General features: G+C 52.3%; 1 protein-coding gene across 6 annotated transcripts in view; it reads right to left on the bottom strand.

Moving 5' to 3' along the window:
* Gdpd5 (glycerophosphodiester phosphodiesterase domain containing 5) overlaps positions 1–15,901 on the bottom strand; it is a 105,565-nt gene that overhangs the window by 42,054 nt on the left and 47,610 nt on the right. For 4 of the 6 annotated variants that reach the window (XM_045145917.1, XM_045145916.1, XM_045145920.1 and 1 more), the window contains one exon: positions 6,537–6,713. The exons of 1 other annotated variant lie outside the window; for it this stretch is intronic. In XM_045145917.1, coding sequence (XP_045001852.1) covers positions 6,537–6,653 — 117 coding nt within the window. In that variant the 5' untranslated portion in view covers positions 6,654–6,713. Of the gene's footprint in view, positions 1–6,502; positions 6,714–15,901 lie in introns of those variants that run through there. One more of the 6 variants, XM_045145922.1, reaches the window with a different exon arrangement.

The raw sequence follows: 15,901 nt of genomic DNA, 5'->3' as shown, positions 1-15,901 counted from the left end.
CAGTCACATCATGGAGCCCACCTTAAAGGACTTTATCAACACGTCTACCCTGGGGCCAGGTATAGTGGCGCACACCTTCAATCCCAGCACCCCGGAGGCTGGGGTAGGAGGATCGCTGTGAATTCAAGGCCACCCTGAGACTACATAGTGAATTCCAGGTCAGCGTGGAAAACCAAAACAAACAACAACAAAAACCCTAAAAACGAGTCAACCCGGATGTGCGGAGTACAGCCATTCTCCTTTACTCCCACATACTAGATCGGGGCCCACAGCGCTGACAGGACAGGAAGTGGGGGGCAGCTGGGAAACTCCCCCCTCCTGCTGGCTCACCTACAAAAACCTAGTATCAGCTCCAAGGGTGGCTTGGAGGTCCTATGAGCTGAGCCAACATCCTGCCCTGCTGACTGCAACCAGGAGGACGCCATGACAGGCTTCGGAGCCCTCAGTAGGCCTAAGTTTCTGTTTCCCGGCAAGGTCTCAGTTTTTATTTTCTGGTAAGGGTGGGTTTAACACTTACTGGAAACTGATGCGCCACACATTCCTGTAGTCATAGATAAATTCCATTCCCCTAGCCCCAGCCCGCCAAAATCCTAAGCCAATCAGAAGAGTACAAGTGCAGTTACTGTTTAAATCAACCAATCATGTGCCATCCCCTTCTTCTATGTTCAAATCCCTATGCAAACCCTGCCCTCCCACTACTCGGGGGCTCTTGTACGGATCCACTGCGTTGGTGAAGCCAAGAGTCCGAGCTTAAGCCCGACATAAAGCTCCTTGCCCTTGCATACGTGTTTGGTTCTCCTTGGTGGTCACTGGGGGCACCGAGGACTGGGCATAACAGGCAGCACTGGCCCACGGTGCTGCGCAAGCCAAGGGGACAGGGCAGGAAGGTCAGCGGCTCAGTTCTCTTGAGGGGCGGGGCTCTTCAGTGAGTTCAGGGGAGAGAGAGAAGTGTGAGAGGAAGCGGATGGCGGGAATGGTGGCTTTATGCTGAGCAGATGAGCTACTCGGGAGTAGGAAAAGCTGGCTCGTGTGGCAGGGCGGAAAGGGATGGACTACCATGTCAGGAGAAGCTCCCTTCCCATCCCAGGACAGAGGCCACCACGGCTGGGCAGGTTGATCCAGCCCTACTCCGACCCACTGTGCAATCTCCAGAGGGGTCTGGGAATGGCTTCCATTTGTAAAGGCTAAAAACCATGGGATGATGGGACAATCTGAGATTCTTTTGTGTCCATCTGTGTAAGGGGTGGGGGGACATGGAGAGGCCAGAGGTCAACCTCCAGTATTGTTTCTCAGGTACTGTCCACTTTTTTTTTTTTTTTTTTTTTTTTTTGAGATTAGATCTCTTAGTGGCTGGAATTTATAAAGGAGGCTAGACTGGCTGGTCAGTGAGTCCAAGCGATCCGCCTGTCTCTGCCTCTGCAGCACTGGGATCACAAGTGCATGCCACCACACTGGGCTTTTTCTTTTCTTTCTTTTTATTTGACACAGAACAAGAGAGAATGGGTGTGCCAAGGCCTCTAGCCACTGCAAACAAATTCCAGATGCATGTGCCTTATAACACTGGGATTTTTATTTCTTTTTCCTTCTTTCTTTCTTTCTCTCTTTCTTTCTTTCTTTTGTTATTGTTTTTGGCTTTTTAGAGGTAGGGTCTTGCTGAAGCCCGGGCTGATCTAGAATTCACTATGTAGTCTCAGAGTAGTCTCATGGCAATCCTTCCTCTGCCTCCAGAGTGCTGGGATGAAAGGCGTGCGCCACCACGCCCAGCTAACACTGAGCTTTATTTATTTATTTATTTGACAGAGAAAGAGAGAGAGAATGGGCACGCCAGGGCCTCCAGCCACTGCAGACGGACTCCAGATGTGTGCGCCCCCCCCCCTTGTGCATCTGGCTAACGTGGGTCCTGGGGAGTCAAACCTGGGTCCTTGGGCTTTGCAGGCAAGCGCCTTAACCATTCTGCCATCCCTCCAGCCCTGACACTGAGCTTTTTAAATGTGGGTTCTGGGGATCAAACTCAGTTCCTCCTGGTTTTGCACCAAGTGCCTTACCCACGGAGCTTCTATCTCCTCAGCAAAATCTGGGTAGTTCTTTCTGAGCCAGACAAGCCTTCCTTCCTTTCCTACCTGCTGCCCCAGAATTATCGGAGACTCTCAGACTCCACCCACCCCAGACAGGCTGTGATTAGACCTTCTAGTTTCTGGACTCCTTCCCCACCCTTTGTCCGTACCCCCTCCTCCCAGGCCTCAACTCTCCTCTTTCGGTTCCCTGACCTTTCAAGGGCCCTCAGAGCATCCTGTCTGATGTGACCTGGGTGCACATCTTGATAGCGAAAGTTCCAGCTGCTCGGCCCTGCCTCAGGCTCAGGGCCCCTAGCAACACCAGGCCCTTCCTCACATCTGGCCATACTTGGACTCGCTGACTTCCAGCTCCCCAACACAGGCACCCACCGACATACAAATGCCCTGACCACACGCCTACACCACCCCGGGGCTGGGGGCAGGGCTCCTTCCCAGGGAAGCCCCCCCAGCCTAGCTAGGATCACTCCGGGTGGTCTTGGGTGTTGGTTCATGTCTGCTCTCCCACCAGCGTGGGAGCCTTTCCAGGACGGGGAGAATCAAGTGTGATACATCTGTGACCTCAGAGCAGACGTCAGGATGGGCCTGCCGATTGGATATCTATCGGAATACATCCCAGACCAGCCCACTAGGTATGGAAGAGGAAGAGGGCACAGGCTGGAAGTGTGGGCAGGGGGGTGGGTGGGCTGGGCTGCTTGCTGATCCCTCAGCTTGAACAATTCACTCTTCTTGGAGCGCTATCTGTAAGGCGCAGGGGATCAATTAAGATCATAACAGCCTTCAGAAAGCAGACATACAGCAAAAGTGCAAGAGAGCTGACTACCATAATCTGCCTCTTTAGTGTCTGGCTGGGAAGCTCCTCCAGGCCTCTAACCTAGATCCCTCCTGCTATGGACTCCGGCTCGGACATTGCTGCACACACACATCCTCAGGGGGTCTCCTGGGGGCGGGGGTGGGGGAGTGGGAGAGCAGTCTTCTGTCCTACCAAGCCCTTAACTGGCAGTATTAAGAGTAATGAGTCACAGACAACAGCCAATTAATTATCCCCAGTTATAAAAAGCTCTGTTTCCCTGCCTTGCTGCTGGGTGAGCAAGCCCCTGCTGCCAAGCTTGGCCACGCCCTCAGCCCTCACCCTGGGGGCAGGAGAGGTCATTTCAGCTCTGTGCTCCCCCCCCCCAACCCGTGGTCCAGTGTGTATGTTGGGGAGGGCGGCACAGCAAAGGCTCCAAGAGCAGCACAGCGGCAGGAGGGTACGGGAGCGAGGGGCTCCTTCCCAAGCACCATGGCCAGGGTCCACCTCGCTGCCAGGCCGGCCTGACCAGGGAGCTGCGGGGGGATTCCAGCCGACCTTGTGTCACCTCCAGCACCTTTACCAGGGCACTTCCTGGGTCCCTTCTAGGTCCCCTTTCTTCTCCTCCCAGTGAGCTCTCATTCTGCACACGGGCGAACACGTGCCTCCTGAGCCTGGTGCTACAGGCCCGCCGTGACGTCCTGTGTGGAGCTCCGTGTCTGATTTCTCCATCCACGAAATGGGCGCACAGTCGGACACAGCCCACAGGGATGCTGGGACAATTAACTGGGCAGTACACGGAACCCGTTTCTCTCTGTATTCAGCAGGTGCTCAATAAAGCTTACCATGATTTCCATGCTTCATTCCCAGCTGAGAAAAGAAGGCAATGTTGGGCTGGAGAGAGGGTTTAGCAGTTAAGGCACTTGCCTACGAAACCCAAGGACCCAGGTTCAACTCTCCAGGACCCACGTAAGCCAGATGCACAAGGGGGCACATATGTCTGGAGTTCTTTTGCAATGGCCGGAGGACCTGCGGCACCCATTCTCTCTCTCTTCTTCTTCTCTCTGTCTCTCTCTACTCCCTCTTTTTCTCTCTCTCAAAATAATATAAATAAATAAATAACCTTTTTAAACAAGAAGGGAATGTCGTGGTGACTTGCCCACCTGGCTGCCTCCCACAGTTTCACAGATGAGGCCCAGAAAGGAGGGCTTCTGTGAGTCTGAGGATACACAGTGGGGAAGGGGTTCCAGGCCCTCAGCAGCCCCTCCCCTGGGAAAGGCCTCTCCTTCCTAGAGCTAACAGTAGTCTCTGTTGCCAAGCAGAATGCACAAAGCTTTTTCTCTACACCCCAGATTGCTGTCCCCTTCACTGGGCTCAGAGAGAAAGCCCAGCACAGCCTAGTCACTGTCCTGGTCCAGCTGTGGCAGGAGGGACGAGAGAGGAGTGGAGAGAAAGGCTGTTCGTGCCAGCGGGGGAGGAGGCGGTGGGTGCGCTAAGGCAGCGTGCAGCCTCAGCTGTGTCTCAGGTTGCCTGAGGTGAGCCAAGCCTGTACCACACAAGCTTCCGCTCAAAGGCTGGGCTCATATCTTCCTCTTAGAGCCCTGTGCTGTATGACCAAAAACCTCACTTCATGGCCTAGGAAGGCAGACCTGGGTCTGGCAGGGGAGACAGAGACACCTTCTTCTAAGCCTGCCCTGATGGTCAGAGGGCTTTCTATTGGAAGACCATCCTAATACTGCCTCAGTTTTCTCCCACCTCGTTTCCTCCCACCTCACATTCTGCCCATCACTGATGTGTGACCTTGGTTCAGTCACTATCCTCCCTGGCTTGTTTCCCCACAGGCCACTAGGAGGACCAGGAACAGCTAGCTGTGTGTCAGCATAGCACTGGCTCACAGAGCACATGAGGTGCCAGCCACGGGAAAGCCAGGCCAGGGAGGCCTGCTACCTGCCCGCCAGCCCCGAGGCAAGGTGGGCTCAGGAGTAAAGTCGATGGGCCAGAATGCTTAAGTTATTGACCCGGCCCCTTCCATTTCAGTGACGGAGAACCCAGGCTTCGTGTTTGAAATGACTCGTCCTAACATCTACTCCCACATGGCACTGTGCTGGGTACCTCACGTGTCAGCCCATGGGCAGCAAGTATTATAACCCCCTGGTTATAACAAGAGCTCATGGGCCAGTGGAAGAGGTGCCATTGACCTTGAGTTTGTCAGTTCTGGTCCTATCTCTCCCTTGCAGGGAACTTTTTTTTTTTTTTGGCTTTTCTAGGTAGGGTTTCACTGTAGCTCAGGCTGATCTGGAATTCACTACGTAGTCTCAGGGGGCCTCAAAATCACGGTGATCTTCCTACCTGTGCCTCCCAAGCGCTGGGATTAAAGGCATGTGCACCACCATGCCCAGCTTACTTTATTTACTTATTTATTTTTTATTTTTGGATTTGCAGGGAAACTTTGTTCACCCAAGAGGGAAAGGCTATCCCACGTGGTACCCAGAGGGCATCCCAGGATCCCAGCTCAGGCTGAGGCCAGGGTGGGAGATGGGCTCTAGTACCCGCACTGCCAGGGCTGCTCTGCGGCCTTGGCTGGGCCTCTTTCTCTCATTTGCCTCGGTGCTGGGAATGGGGACATGGTAAGAAACCAGGCCTAGGTCCTCTCTTGTTATTATTAATATTTCGTAGGGTCTCGCTCTAGCTCAGGCTGACCTGGAATTCACAATGGAGTCTCAGGCTGGCCTCAAACTCGCAGCGATCCTCCTACCTCTGCCTCCCAAGTGCTGGGATTAAAGGTGTGCACCACCATGCCTGGCCTAGGTCCTGTCTTGTGATCTTCACTTGTTGCCATTTGGGGGGGTCACAGCCAGGCTTCTGACTTGGTCAAGTACTCAATCCTCCCCAGCACAGGGAAGAAGACAGCAGACAAGTGGACAAGTATTCAGAACTGTCCATCTAGACAGCCTGGCACACTTAACCTTGGACCTCAGCCACCACACCTTTGGCTCCGCAGTCTGTTTGAGGCTGGTGAATTCTGAGGCTAGCTTCTTTGTTCAGACAAGCAAGAGGGAGGAGGCAAGCTGGTTCCCAGGCAGCAAAGCTTTTAGATAAACACCACACAGGAATTGGGTTCCTTCAGAGAAGAAACCAGATCCACTGGCCGATAACGCCGCGGGGTTAGGAATAAAGCTCAGCCCGGCCCGGGAGCCAGCACTGAGGCCTCTTTATCCGGCTTAGCACTTGCTGCCAGCCCTGGCAGGCTGGTGGCTCAGGTGACTGGGGCACTGGTGCCAGCCTGTGGCCACAACAGCTCCCAAGCTCCGAGGTGCCTGGGCCCACCTCCTCACCTTCCTGCCATCACCCACCTGCCCTTCCAGAAGCTTTGAACTTCAGTTCTCCCAAGGGTGACCCTTTCCTCTCTCACGCTGCCTCTTCCTGCAGCAGACCATCTTGGTTAACAACCTCCCATATCCATGGTAGGATGGGTTCTGCCCAGTTCCATCTGGCCAAGGGGTGAGGGTGGGGCACAGGAATCACTATGGGCCTGTTATAGGGAGGGAAGCCCCGGATCCTGGAAAGGGTCGCTGGCCTGTACGGCTCCGCGGAGGAACCGACAGCTGAGCTCGGGTCTCGCCAGCACTGGGGCCTTTACCTCCCGAGTCCGCCCCAAGGCTGCGGCTGCTCACCGGCGTGGTGTCATCGTGTGAGCGCTGGTAGCGCTTCCAGCGGCAGCCGTAGATGCCCGTGAGGCAGGAGAGGCACAGCTGTGGCTCGTAGTACTGTAGGGGCTGGTGTCTCACCATGCTCGTGCCCGCGACCCTGGTGCCTGGCCCTCAAGCGCCCATGGAGGGCCCCGGCTGGCCCTGCAAGAGAAAACGCAGGACTGTAAGGCAGGGGAAGGGTGATGAATTGGATCCAGCACTGCAGAAGTCACTGTAGCATAGTTTAGCTTCTGCTCAAAGCCCCGCAGTGGGTCCTTTTTTTAAAAAAAAAAAAAAAATTATTTATTTATTTGAGACAGAGAGAGGAAAGGAGGGAGAGGATGGGAGGGAGGGAGAGAATGGGTGTGCAAGGGCCTCCAGCCGCTGCAAATGAACTCCAGATGCATGTGCCTCCTTGTGCATCTGGCTTACATGGGACCTGGAGAATTGAACCTGTGTCCTTAGGCTTTGCAGGCAAGCGCCTTAACTGCTAAGCCATCTCTCCAGTGGGTCCTTTATCATCTGGGGTGAGGGTCACCGTGGTAGCTCCCTGGAACCTCTCCCTGCCACCCAGCCATGCCCTTATCCTCCCTGTTCCTCCCCCTCCAGTCATGCTGACCTGTCCCATGTTTGTCACACTTGCTTACCAGGGTACTGTTTCGTCTGCCTGAAAGGCTCTTCCCTTAGAAAGCTGCATGGCTCCCTGTCTTCTCCTCTTGTTTTATTTTTCCCCTCAAATGTTCGTGAGAGTTAGTGCCTCTCTTTCTTCCTTCCCTCCCTCCCACCTTTTCTCTCTCCCCATTTCTCTCAATAGGCTGGCCTTGAACTTTCAATCCTCCTGCCTCTGTCTCCCGCATGCTGGGACGATAGGCATGGCCCATCGCTCTCAGCTAATGAGGCTCTTCCAGATGGCCTCTTACAAAACTGGAACCTGCCCTGCCCCACGCCTCCTCCCACATTCTAGACTTCTTTCAGCGTCATGTGTTTGCTTTGTTTGTTTGCCTGCCTGCCCCATGGTAAGTTCCACGAAGATGGAGGATTTTTGTCTGTTTTAGTCTCTGCTGAATCCCCCGTAACTGGAACAGAGCCTGGCGATAGTAGACTTTCCAAATAAACATTTTATAATATATTATCATAAAAGCTGATATTCACTGAGTGCTTAAAATACAGCGGGCCCTGCAGAATGCCACGCAGGCTTTCTTCCCGCTCACTGTCACAACCACCAGAAGTGGTGGGTACTGCGTCCCAAACCATCTGCAGTAAAACAAGCTAAGACTCAGACGGACTAGGAACCTGCTACGGCACCACAAGTGATCCTTCTCTGGGCCCATGGGGGCTCCAGGGCTGGTGGGGCCTGTAAGGCGTTGGTGGAGCAATGCGAGGTATCTTGAGAGTCAAGCCACTGCTGCCCAGGGCTTCTTGGCACCCTGGAGACACTCCCCAGGACTTAGCCTGCCAGGGCCAGCGTTGATCAAGTGACCAGGAGAACTGGGCACCATCTGATCCTCAGCCCCAGTGAGGAGGTCACCGGTGGGCAGATGTAAGGAGCTGCTTGTTCCGTGGCCTCCGTGACTCAAAGCCCTGTGTCCTCCAGCAGGCCTTGTCCTCAGCCCTGAGACCATAGGAAGGGGACAGACACACAGTGGTCTCCCAGGTTCTGCCCAAGTGCTTCCCATGCATTCGCGTTATCAGCATCCGCGGGAAGGAAAATTGTTTTCCTCTTGAGGCATAAATACACATACCATAGAACTCACCCTGTGCCCAGTGTGTTTTTAGCCTTTGGTCTTTTAGTATGTTCATGGAATTGTGCCTAATTCCTAGCCACTGCTTCCTGTTTCCAGACACTTCCATCAGCCCAGCAATCCCCCATTCACATTAGACCCCACGTTCCCGCCACATTCACCATAACCTGCTCCCAGGCCTGGCAGCCACCATGCCCTTTTTGACCCTATGGATTTGCCAGTTCTAGGTATTTCACATCATGGAACCATGGAACATGGCCTTTGGGCTCTTACTTCTTTCATTTAACCTAATGTCTTCCAAGTTCATCCATGTTTTAGCATGCGTTAGTACTTCTTATTTCTTTTTGCCTTTTTTTTTTTATGAAAGAGAGAGAGGGGGAGAAAGAGAATTGGTGCACCTGGGCCTCTAGCCACTGCAATTGAACTTAGCACATGTGCCACCTTGGGCACATGTGTGACCTTGTGCATGCGTGACTTTGTGCATGCGTGACTTTGTGCGTCTGGCTTACATGAGACCTGGGGAATCAAATGTGGATCCTTAGGCTTCACAGGCAAGTGCCTTAACCATTAAGTCATCTCTCTAGCCTATCTTTTTTCCCATTTTTCTTTTTTTGAGACTGGACTTGAACTTTTCTAAACAAATATTTTATTGGGCTGGAGAGATGGTTTAGTGGTTAAGGTGCTTGCCTGCAAAGCCAAAGGACCCAGGTTCACTTCCCTAGGACCCATATAAGCCAGAGACCCAAGGTGGCACATGCATCTGGAGTACATTTGCAAGAGCTGGAGGCCCTGGTGCACCCATTCTCTCTCTCTCTGCCTTTCTGTCTCTCTCAAATAATAAAAATTATTTATTTGAGGGGGACAGATAGAGAGAATGGATGTGCATGGGCCTCTAGTCACTGCAAACGAATTCCAGATGCATACACCACCTTGTGCCTCTGGCTTTATGTGGGTCCTGGGGAAGTGAACCTAGTTCATTGGACTTTGCAGGCAAGCATCTTAACCATTGAGCCATCTCTCCAGCTCTGAACTTTCTTTCTTTTTTTAAGGCTGGATTTGAACTTGACATGTAACGTTATGTTATTGCATACATGTGATATGTAAGTGTATGGTGGGCCTGCATGAGTGTGTGTTTGCATCTATGTGTGCATGCATGTGGGGACCAGAGGCTCTGACATCAGGTATCTTCTTCAAAGGACCTCCCAGAGCCCAGAGCTCATCAATTTGGCTGGTTTAGCTAGGCAGCTTGTCTCTCAGGATCTGTCTCCACCTCCTGAGTGCTGGGATTATAGGTGGGCTGTTATGCCTACCTATCATTTACATGGGTTCCGAGGATCCGAACTCAAGTCCTAACACTTGCATAGTGACCGCCTTACTCACTGAGCTATCTCCTCAGCTCTCCATGTGAGGCTGGCCTTGAACTCTTGACACTGCTTCAGCCTCCTGAGTGCTGAGATTACAGGTAAGTGCCCTCATGCTCAGCTACCATTTCTTGAATACTTGAATAATAATTCCATTGTATGGCCAGTCTACGTCTTTTTTTAAATTTTTTGTTGTTTATTTTTATTTATTTGAGAGTGACAGAGAGAAGGAAGCAAAGACAGAGAGAGAGAGAGAATGGGTGCACCAGGGCTTCCAGCCACTGCAAACGAACTCCAGACACGTACACCCCCTTGTGCATCTGGCTAACGTGGGTACTGGGGAATCGAGCCTCGAACCGGGGTCCTTAGACTTCACAGGTAAGCACTTAACAGCTAAACAATCTCTCCAGGCCCCAGTCAACATCTGGTTTACCCATTCATCAGTTAGTGGGTATTCCTGGTTGTTGGAATTCATTGTTGGCAGTAGATTAGCTAGGACATGCGGTAATTCTTACATGTGACACTTAAAAACTTATTGATTTCAGTTATGTTGGGGGGCACATGTGTCACAGCATGTATGTATGTGGAGGTCAGAGGACAACTTAGAGGTAACTGTGCTCCACCTGCTTTGTGACAGGGTCTCTCGCTACAGTGAATGACACCAGACTACAAAATGTCAGACTGGCTGATCAGTGATTCCTGGCTCTGTCTCCCACAGTGCTAGGCATAGTAGGATCACGGATGCATGGACCACTTTGTATCCAGCTTTATGTGGGGCTGGGGGAACTAAACCCTGGCCAGCAGGCATTGCAAAGAAAGTACCTTTAACCCACTGAGCCATCTCCCCAGCCTCACATGTGACATTAACGCTGAAGTGGTGGTTGCCATTTTACATTCTCAAAGCATTATCTTTACCATCCTCACTTTACACACGAGAACTCCCAAACACTCAAAGACTTAGCCACTCACCAAAGGTCACACAGCGAAACCAGAATTCACTTTTGGGCAGTCTGACTCTGATTCTAACCTGAGCCTTGGCAAACCATAATCACCACAGGCCCACTAAATCTGACCTGATGCCTATTTTTGTGCAGCTTGAAATGTAAGAATGGTTTTGACATTAAAAAAAAAAAAAAATCATTGGGGAAACAAAATCAAAACAGGAATATCTTGTGACACACGAAAATCTACGCCACTGACATGTCAGTGTCCGTAAATAAAGCTTTACTGGACATCACCCCAACCGGGCACTGATGCTCGCTCTGAGGTTGTTTTAATTAGAACGGCACAGTGAGTGGTTGCCTCAGGGACCATAGGGCCTGCAGGGCCCAAAATACTTCCTGTCTGGCCCTTCCGAGGGTGGGACACACTGTCAGCCAGTAGCCTGCTTTTTCCCAGCCAATGCTGTAAGCATGGCTGTGAAGGAGAGAGGACAAGGAGACAGTGGACCAGTGCTGGGTGCTGGGTGCTGGGTGCTGGGTGCTGGGTGCGGGGGGGACTGGTCTACTCCCTGCCAGCAATAGTGCACTGAGTCCTGTGAGATGGGCTCCTTTCGGTCAGGCCCACCACAGGGGACCAGCTGGCTTCAGGCCCCGGCCTCCCTTCCTCCCTGACACCTGCTGGGAACCTTCCTGGTGCAGTCTCTACACCAGGGGCTGTCCCGGAGACCTGTGGGGACATGCTGGGCGGCTGTGGGGGCCCCCTGAGCCGTAGAAGTCCAAGACTGGGGGCAGTGCAAGGTCACGATGCTCTGTGAGGCTTAGCTCTCTGAGACTAAGGAGGCAAGGGGAGGGATTGGGAAGGGGCTGGTGCATGGGTGGGGGTGCCCTCGTCTTTATTCTGCTCCAAAAATGGGGAGCTTAAGCCAGGCGTGGTGGCGCACGCCTTTAATCCCACAGCACTTAGGAGGCAGAGGTAGGAGGTAGGAGGAGTTTGAGGCCACCCTGAGACTACATAGTGAATTCCAAGTCAGCCTGGACCAGAGTGAGACCCTATCTCCAAAAACAAAAAACAAAAACAAAGAAAGAAGGAAAGAAAGAAAAAGAAAAACTTTGAGAGCTTTGTGTAATCACAAAGGCACGCCCACATTCCCAGCCTTCCAGAGAGGTTAGAAAAAACAGAGGCCACAGTCAGAGAGCCAGAGCTTATCTGGTTTACCCCTAAGATTAGGTCCTCCACTGTCACATCAGCCACCATATCTATGCCGCATGTCTCTCCCCGCAACCCCTGTTGAAATGCAGTGAGAAGCCCAGCTTTATCCTGCCTTGACCACTGACCACCTCTGTGGTGGGCCCACTCAGGGCTCTTCCCTGGGCCTCCATCTGTGAATCTGTAAAAGCCTGAGAGCCTATGGGGGCAGGGATGCCTCGCTGCATGGACCAAGGCTCAGCAGGTGAATACTGGGAGCCCAGCCAGGCTCCCTGGCCTGTGCATTCCTTTCCCAGGCCCCTGGGATTACTGCCCTCCCAGTCACCTCATTAGGACGCACCCAGGAATGGAGCCGCCACTTTCATCTGCAAAGAGGGCAGTAGAAGTGTGGATCCCGCCTGGCCCGAGGCTCAGCTGATCCTGGCTTTGGGCCTCTCCTCTTGCCCCAGGTACATGTTTATCCTATTTGCAGCTCTCTCGCTCCTGGGGAGATGCACTTCTCCATGGCTTCAGTGATGAGACCTGGCCAAGGCCACCTAGTCTCTGCTTCTACGAAGACAGCCACTGGCTCCTGATTTGTCCCCAGGGGCTGTCTCCCAGACCCTGCAGACCCAATTCTACCACAATGGCCTCTTCCCCAACCCTGCCTGTCCTAACACCCCTTAAAGCTTGTTCCCCTCTTCCCTGGCTCGGACCTCTCCCCAGCCTCCCTGCTGTGAGCTAGCCTCAGTGCTTCGAGCCTCCATGAAACCCGAGTGCACTTTCCGCCGCCCACCCAGGATCCACAGTGACACTCCTGCTTGGCCTCTGCAGAGCTTGCTGTCCCTTGTCCGGTTAGCTCCCCCGAGCCCCCCAAGTTATTTAGAGGCCTTCCAACCCTCCCACAGCCCTGCAGTTTCATTGCTCTTACCTGGGACCCAGTATGAACACTGTTGACATGCCTGACCCCCTTGCCAGATGGCTCGATCACCCCATAGTCCCAGTGGCCACCGCAGCAAGAAGAGGAGGTAAGCAGAGGTCTCCTGGGCTGAGTTTCAGAGGAGGACCCAAGAGTTCTGTCCACTTTTAAAGATGCGGCTCAGACACTGGGCAGCTGATAACCAGACAAGCTCTGAGAGCTCTCGTTCTTCCTGCCCGTCCCTAGCCCATCAACACCCTCTCCCTCTCCAGCCAGCCTAATGGCATCACTCAGCAGCAAGTGATTTCTCCAAGTCACCCCATAGGACAGCTGATGCTGGCCAAGTGCCTGCGAAGTCCTCTGTTGATAAGAGAAGGCCCCTCCCCAGCCAAAGTCCTGTGTTCTGTCTGAACACTGGGCCCTGCCTCTGGCTTCCCCAGCCTCCTGCTTGCATAGGGGAGTGAGTCCCTCAGGTGGCCTCGGGGACTCAGGTGGGACGGGAAGGATGCACCCCAGTGCTAATGTCTTCTGCCACCCGGCCCTCCTACAATGCACCGATCCTATGTCCCCGCTCCTTCTCCTTGTATCTTCTGGGGGTGATGAAAATATTAATGAATGGCAGTGGGTGTGTGACTGTAAACATGCCAAAAAACGCTGAATCGCGTTCTTTAAATGGTAAATTGTGCCGGGTGTGGTGATACAAGCCTGGAATCCAAACACTCAGGAGGCTGAGGCAAGAGGATCATGGATATGGGTAGCCTAGCCTATATAGTGAGTTTCAAGACAACCAAGACCATATAGAGAGAATCTATCTCAAAAAATTAAAAAAATACACACACACACACACACACACACACACACACACACACACATTTCAACAAAACAGGCACTCTTTAGTATATAATACAGGTGTTTTTTCTTTTTTTTTTTTTTTTTGGTTTTTCGACGTAGGGCCTCACTGTAGCCCAGGCTGACCTGGAATTCACTATGTAGTCTCAGGGTGACCTCGAACTCAAGCAATCCTCCTACCTCTGCCTCCTAAGTGCTGGGATTAAAGGCGTGCGCCACCATGCCCAGCTGATTTTTTTTTTTTTTTTTTTTTGAGGTAGAGTTTCACTCTAGCCCAGGCTGACCTGTAATTCACAATGTAGTCTCAGGGTGGCCTCAAACTCATGGTGATCCTCCTACCTTTGCCTACCAAGTGCTGGGATTAAAGGCGTGCACCACCACGCCCAGCTACATACTATAGATTTTATCTAATGAAGCTGTTTCTCCTCGTAAGTGGCCAGGCCTAAAGATTAATTGAATATTATCTAAACTAGTGTGGAAGTGCTTGTCAGGCCAGCGATGGCAGCACCAGAAGGGACAATGGCCTGGGGTCCTCGTTGTTTCTGGGTCCCCTTTCATTCCGGCCCAGGCTGGAGTCTCCAGGACCGAAGGATTCTGGAAGTGTTCTATTCCCTCGCAAGAGATCTTCTACTCAAATTAACTTTCATTCTTTCTGTAAATGCAATCCCAACCCAAACCCTTGACTGGTACCAGTGCATTCCTAGCGTTCCTAGTACTTAGCAGGTTTTAAATACTCAATAAACGTGCTCCAGGAACGACGGAACCAACACCTGCACAGTGTGACTGCCACTACTACTGGTCACAGCAGTTACTGTCCATCCTGCTGCCACCTGTCTCCTGGGAGACGTGGCAGGTACCGCGGGGGAGGAACGTTCTGGAAACCCACTGCCCACGTGTCCCTCCTGTCGTGCGGAGATCGGCCACGTCACGTACAGACGGAAACTGAAGTGCGCTAACTCACACGGCGATGACGGGAACATTGTTCAGCGACAAGAAACAAGCAGGCCGGGCATGGTGGCCCGTAAACCCAGCACTGGCAAGCTGCTATCATCGGAAGATCACAGGTTCAAGGCCAGCTAAGACCATATGGTGAAATTCTACCTCAAAACCCCCAAGCACTAGAGGAAAAAGAGCCTAGTAAGCGGAGGAAAATCTAGAAGCACAATGCTAAGTGACGGAAGCCAATCTGAAAAGGCTATTGACCATCTAGAACCCGTGAGAAACTAAGGAGATGGCAAAAAGATCAGTGGCTGCTTGGGGCTCGGTGGAGGGGGCGGGGGGACCAGGTGGGGCACAGTGCGCATGTCAGGCTAGCTGCACTATTCTGTATGACTCAGTAATGCTGGACGTTGTCACACTTGTCCAACCCCAGAGGATGTATGTGGTGGTTTGATTCAGGTGTCCCCCATAAACTTAGGTGTTCTGAATGCTAGCTCCCCAGCTGATGGAGATTTGGGAATTAATGCCTCCTGGAGGGAGTGTATTGTTGGGGGCGGGCTTATGGGCTTTATAGCCAGTTTCCCCTTGCCAGTGTTTGGCACACCCTCCTGTTGCTGTGTTCCACCTTACGTTGGCCGGGGGTGATGTCCACCCTCTGCTCATGCCATCGTTTTTCCCTGCCATCATGGAGCTTCCCCTTGAGCCTGTGAGCCAAAATAAATCTCTTTTTCCCAGAAGCTACTCTTGGTTGGGTGATTTCTAACAGCAAAGCGAACCGGACTGCAACAATGTACAACACAGGAGGGAGCCTTAATGCCAACTATTCACTTTTTGATTAATTGTAGTGTGTCAATACTGGTTCATCAACTTAACAAATGTTCCCCAGTAACATAAAAAAAGTAAAGAACGGGGGAAGGATAGGATGGAGGAAGTGTGTGGGGCCTTTGGCTTTTCAATCAGCTTTTCTTTTTTCAAAAATTTTTATTTATTTATGAGAAGGGGGAAGAGGGAGAGAATTATGTGGGTACTGGGGACTTGAACTTGGGTCCTTAGGCTTCTCAGGCAAGTGCCTTAACCGCTAAGCCGCCTCTCCAGCCCTCAATTAACTTTTGTTATGAGCCTAAAACCGATCTTTTAAAAGCCTGTTAGAGAGCTGGGGAGATGGCTCAGTAGGCAAAAGCACTTGTCATGCAAGCATAATGGCCTGGGAAGGCCTGAGTTTTACCCTCAGCAGCCATGTCAAAAGCTGGGCATGGTCACGCATGCCTGTCGCTCTAGTCCTGCAAGGAGCAGACTAGAGAATCGCTGGAGCCAGCTGGCCAGTCAGAAGTTAGACTAATTGAAAGTCAACCACCTCCAGGTTCAGTGAGAGTCTCTCAAGGGAATAAGATGGAAGAATGACAGAGGAGAACA

The sequence above is a fragment of the Jaculus jaculus genome, chromosome 3 (assembly GCF_020740685.1).
Source record: "Jaculus jaculus isolate mJacJac1 chromosome 3, mJacJac1.mat.Y.cur, whole genome shotgun sequence".
In the NCBI taxonomy this organism is placed as follows: Eukaryota; Metazoa; Chordata; class Mammalia; order Rodentia; family Dipodidae; genus Jaculus; species Jaculus jaculus.
Note: the sequence above shows the minus strand (reverse complement) of the source record. Positions and strands in the feature narration are given on the sequence as shown.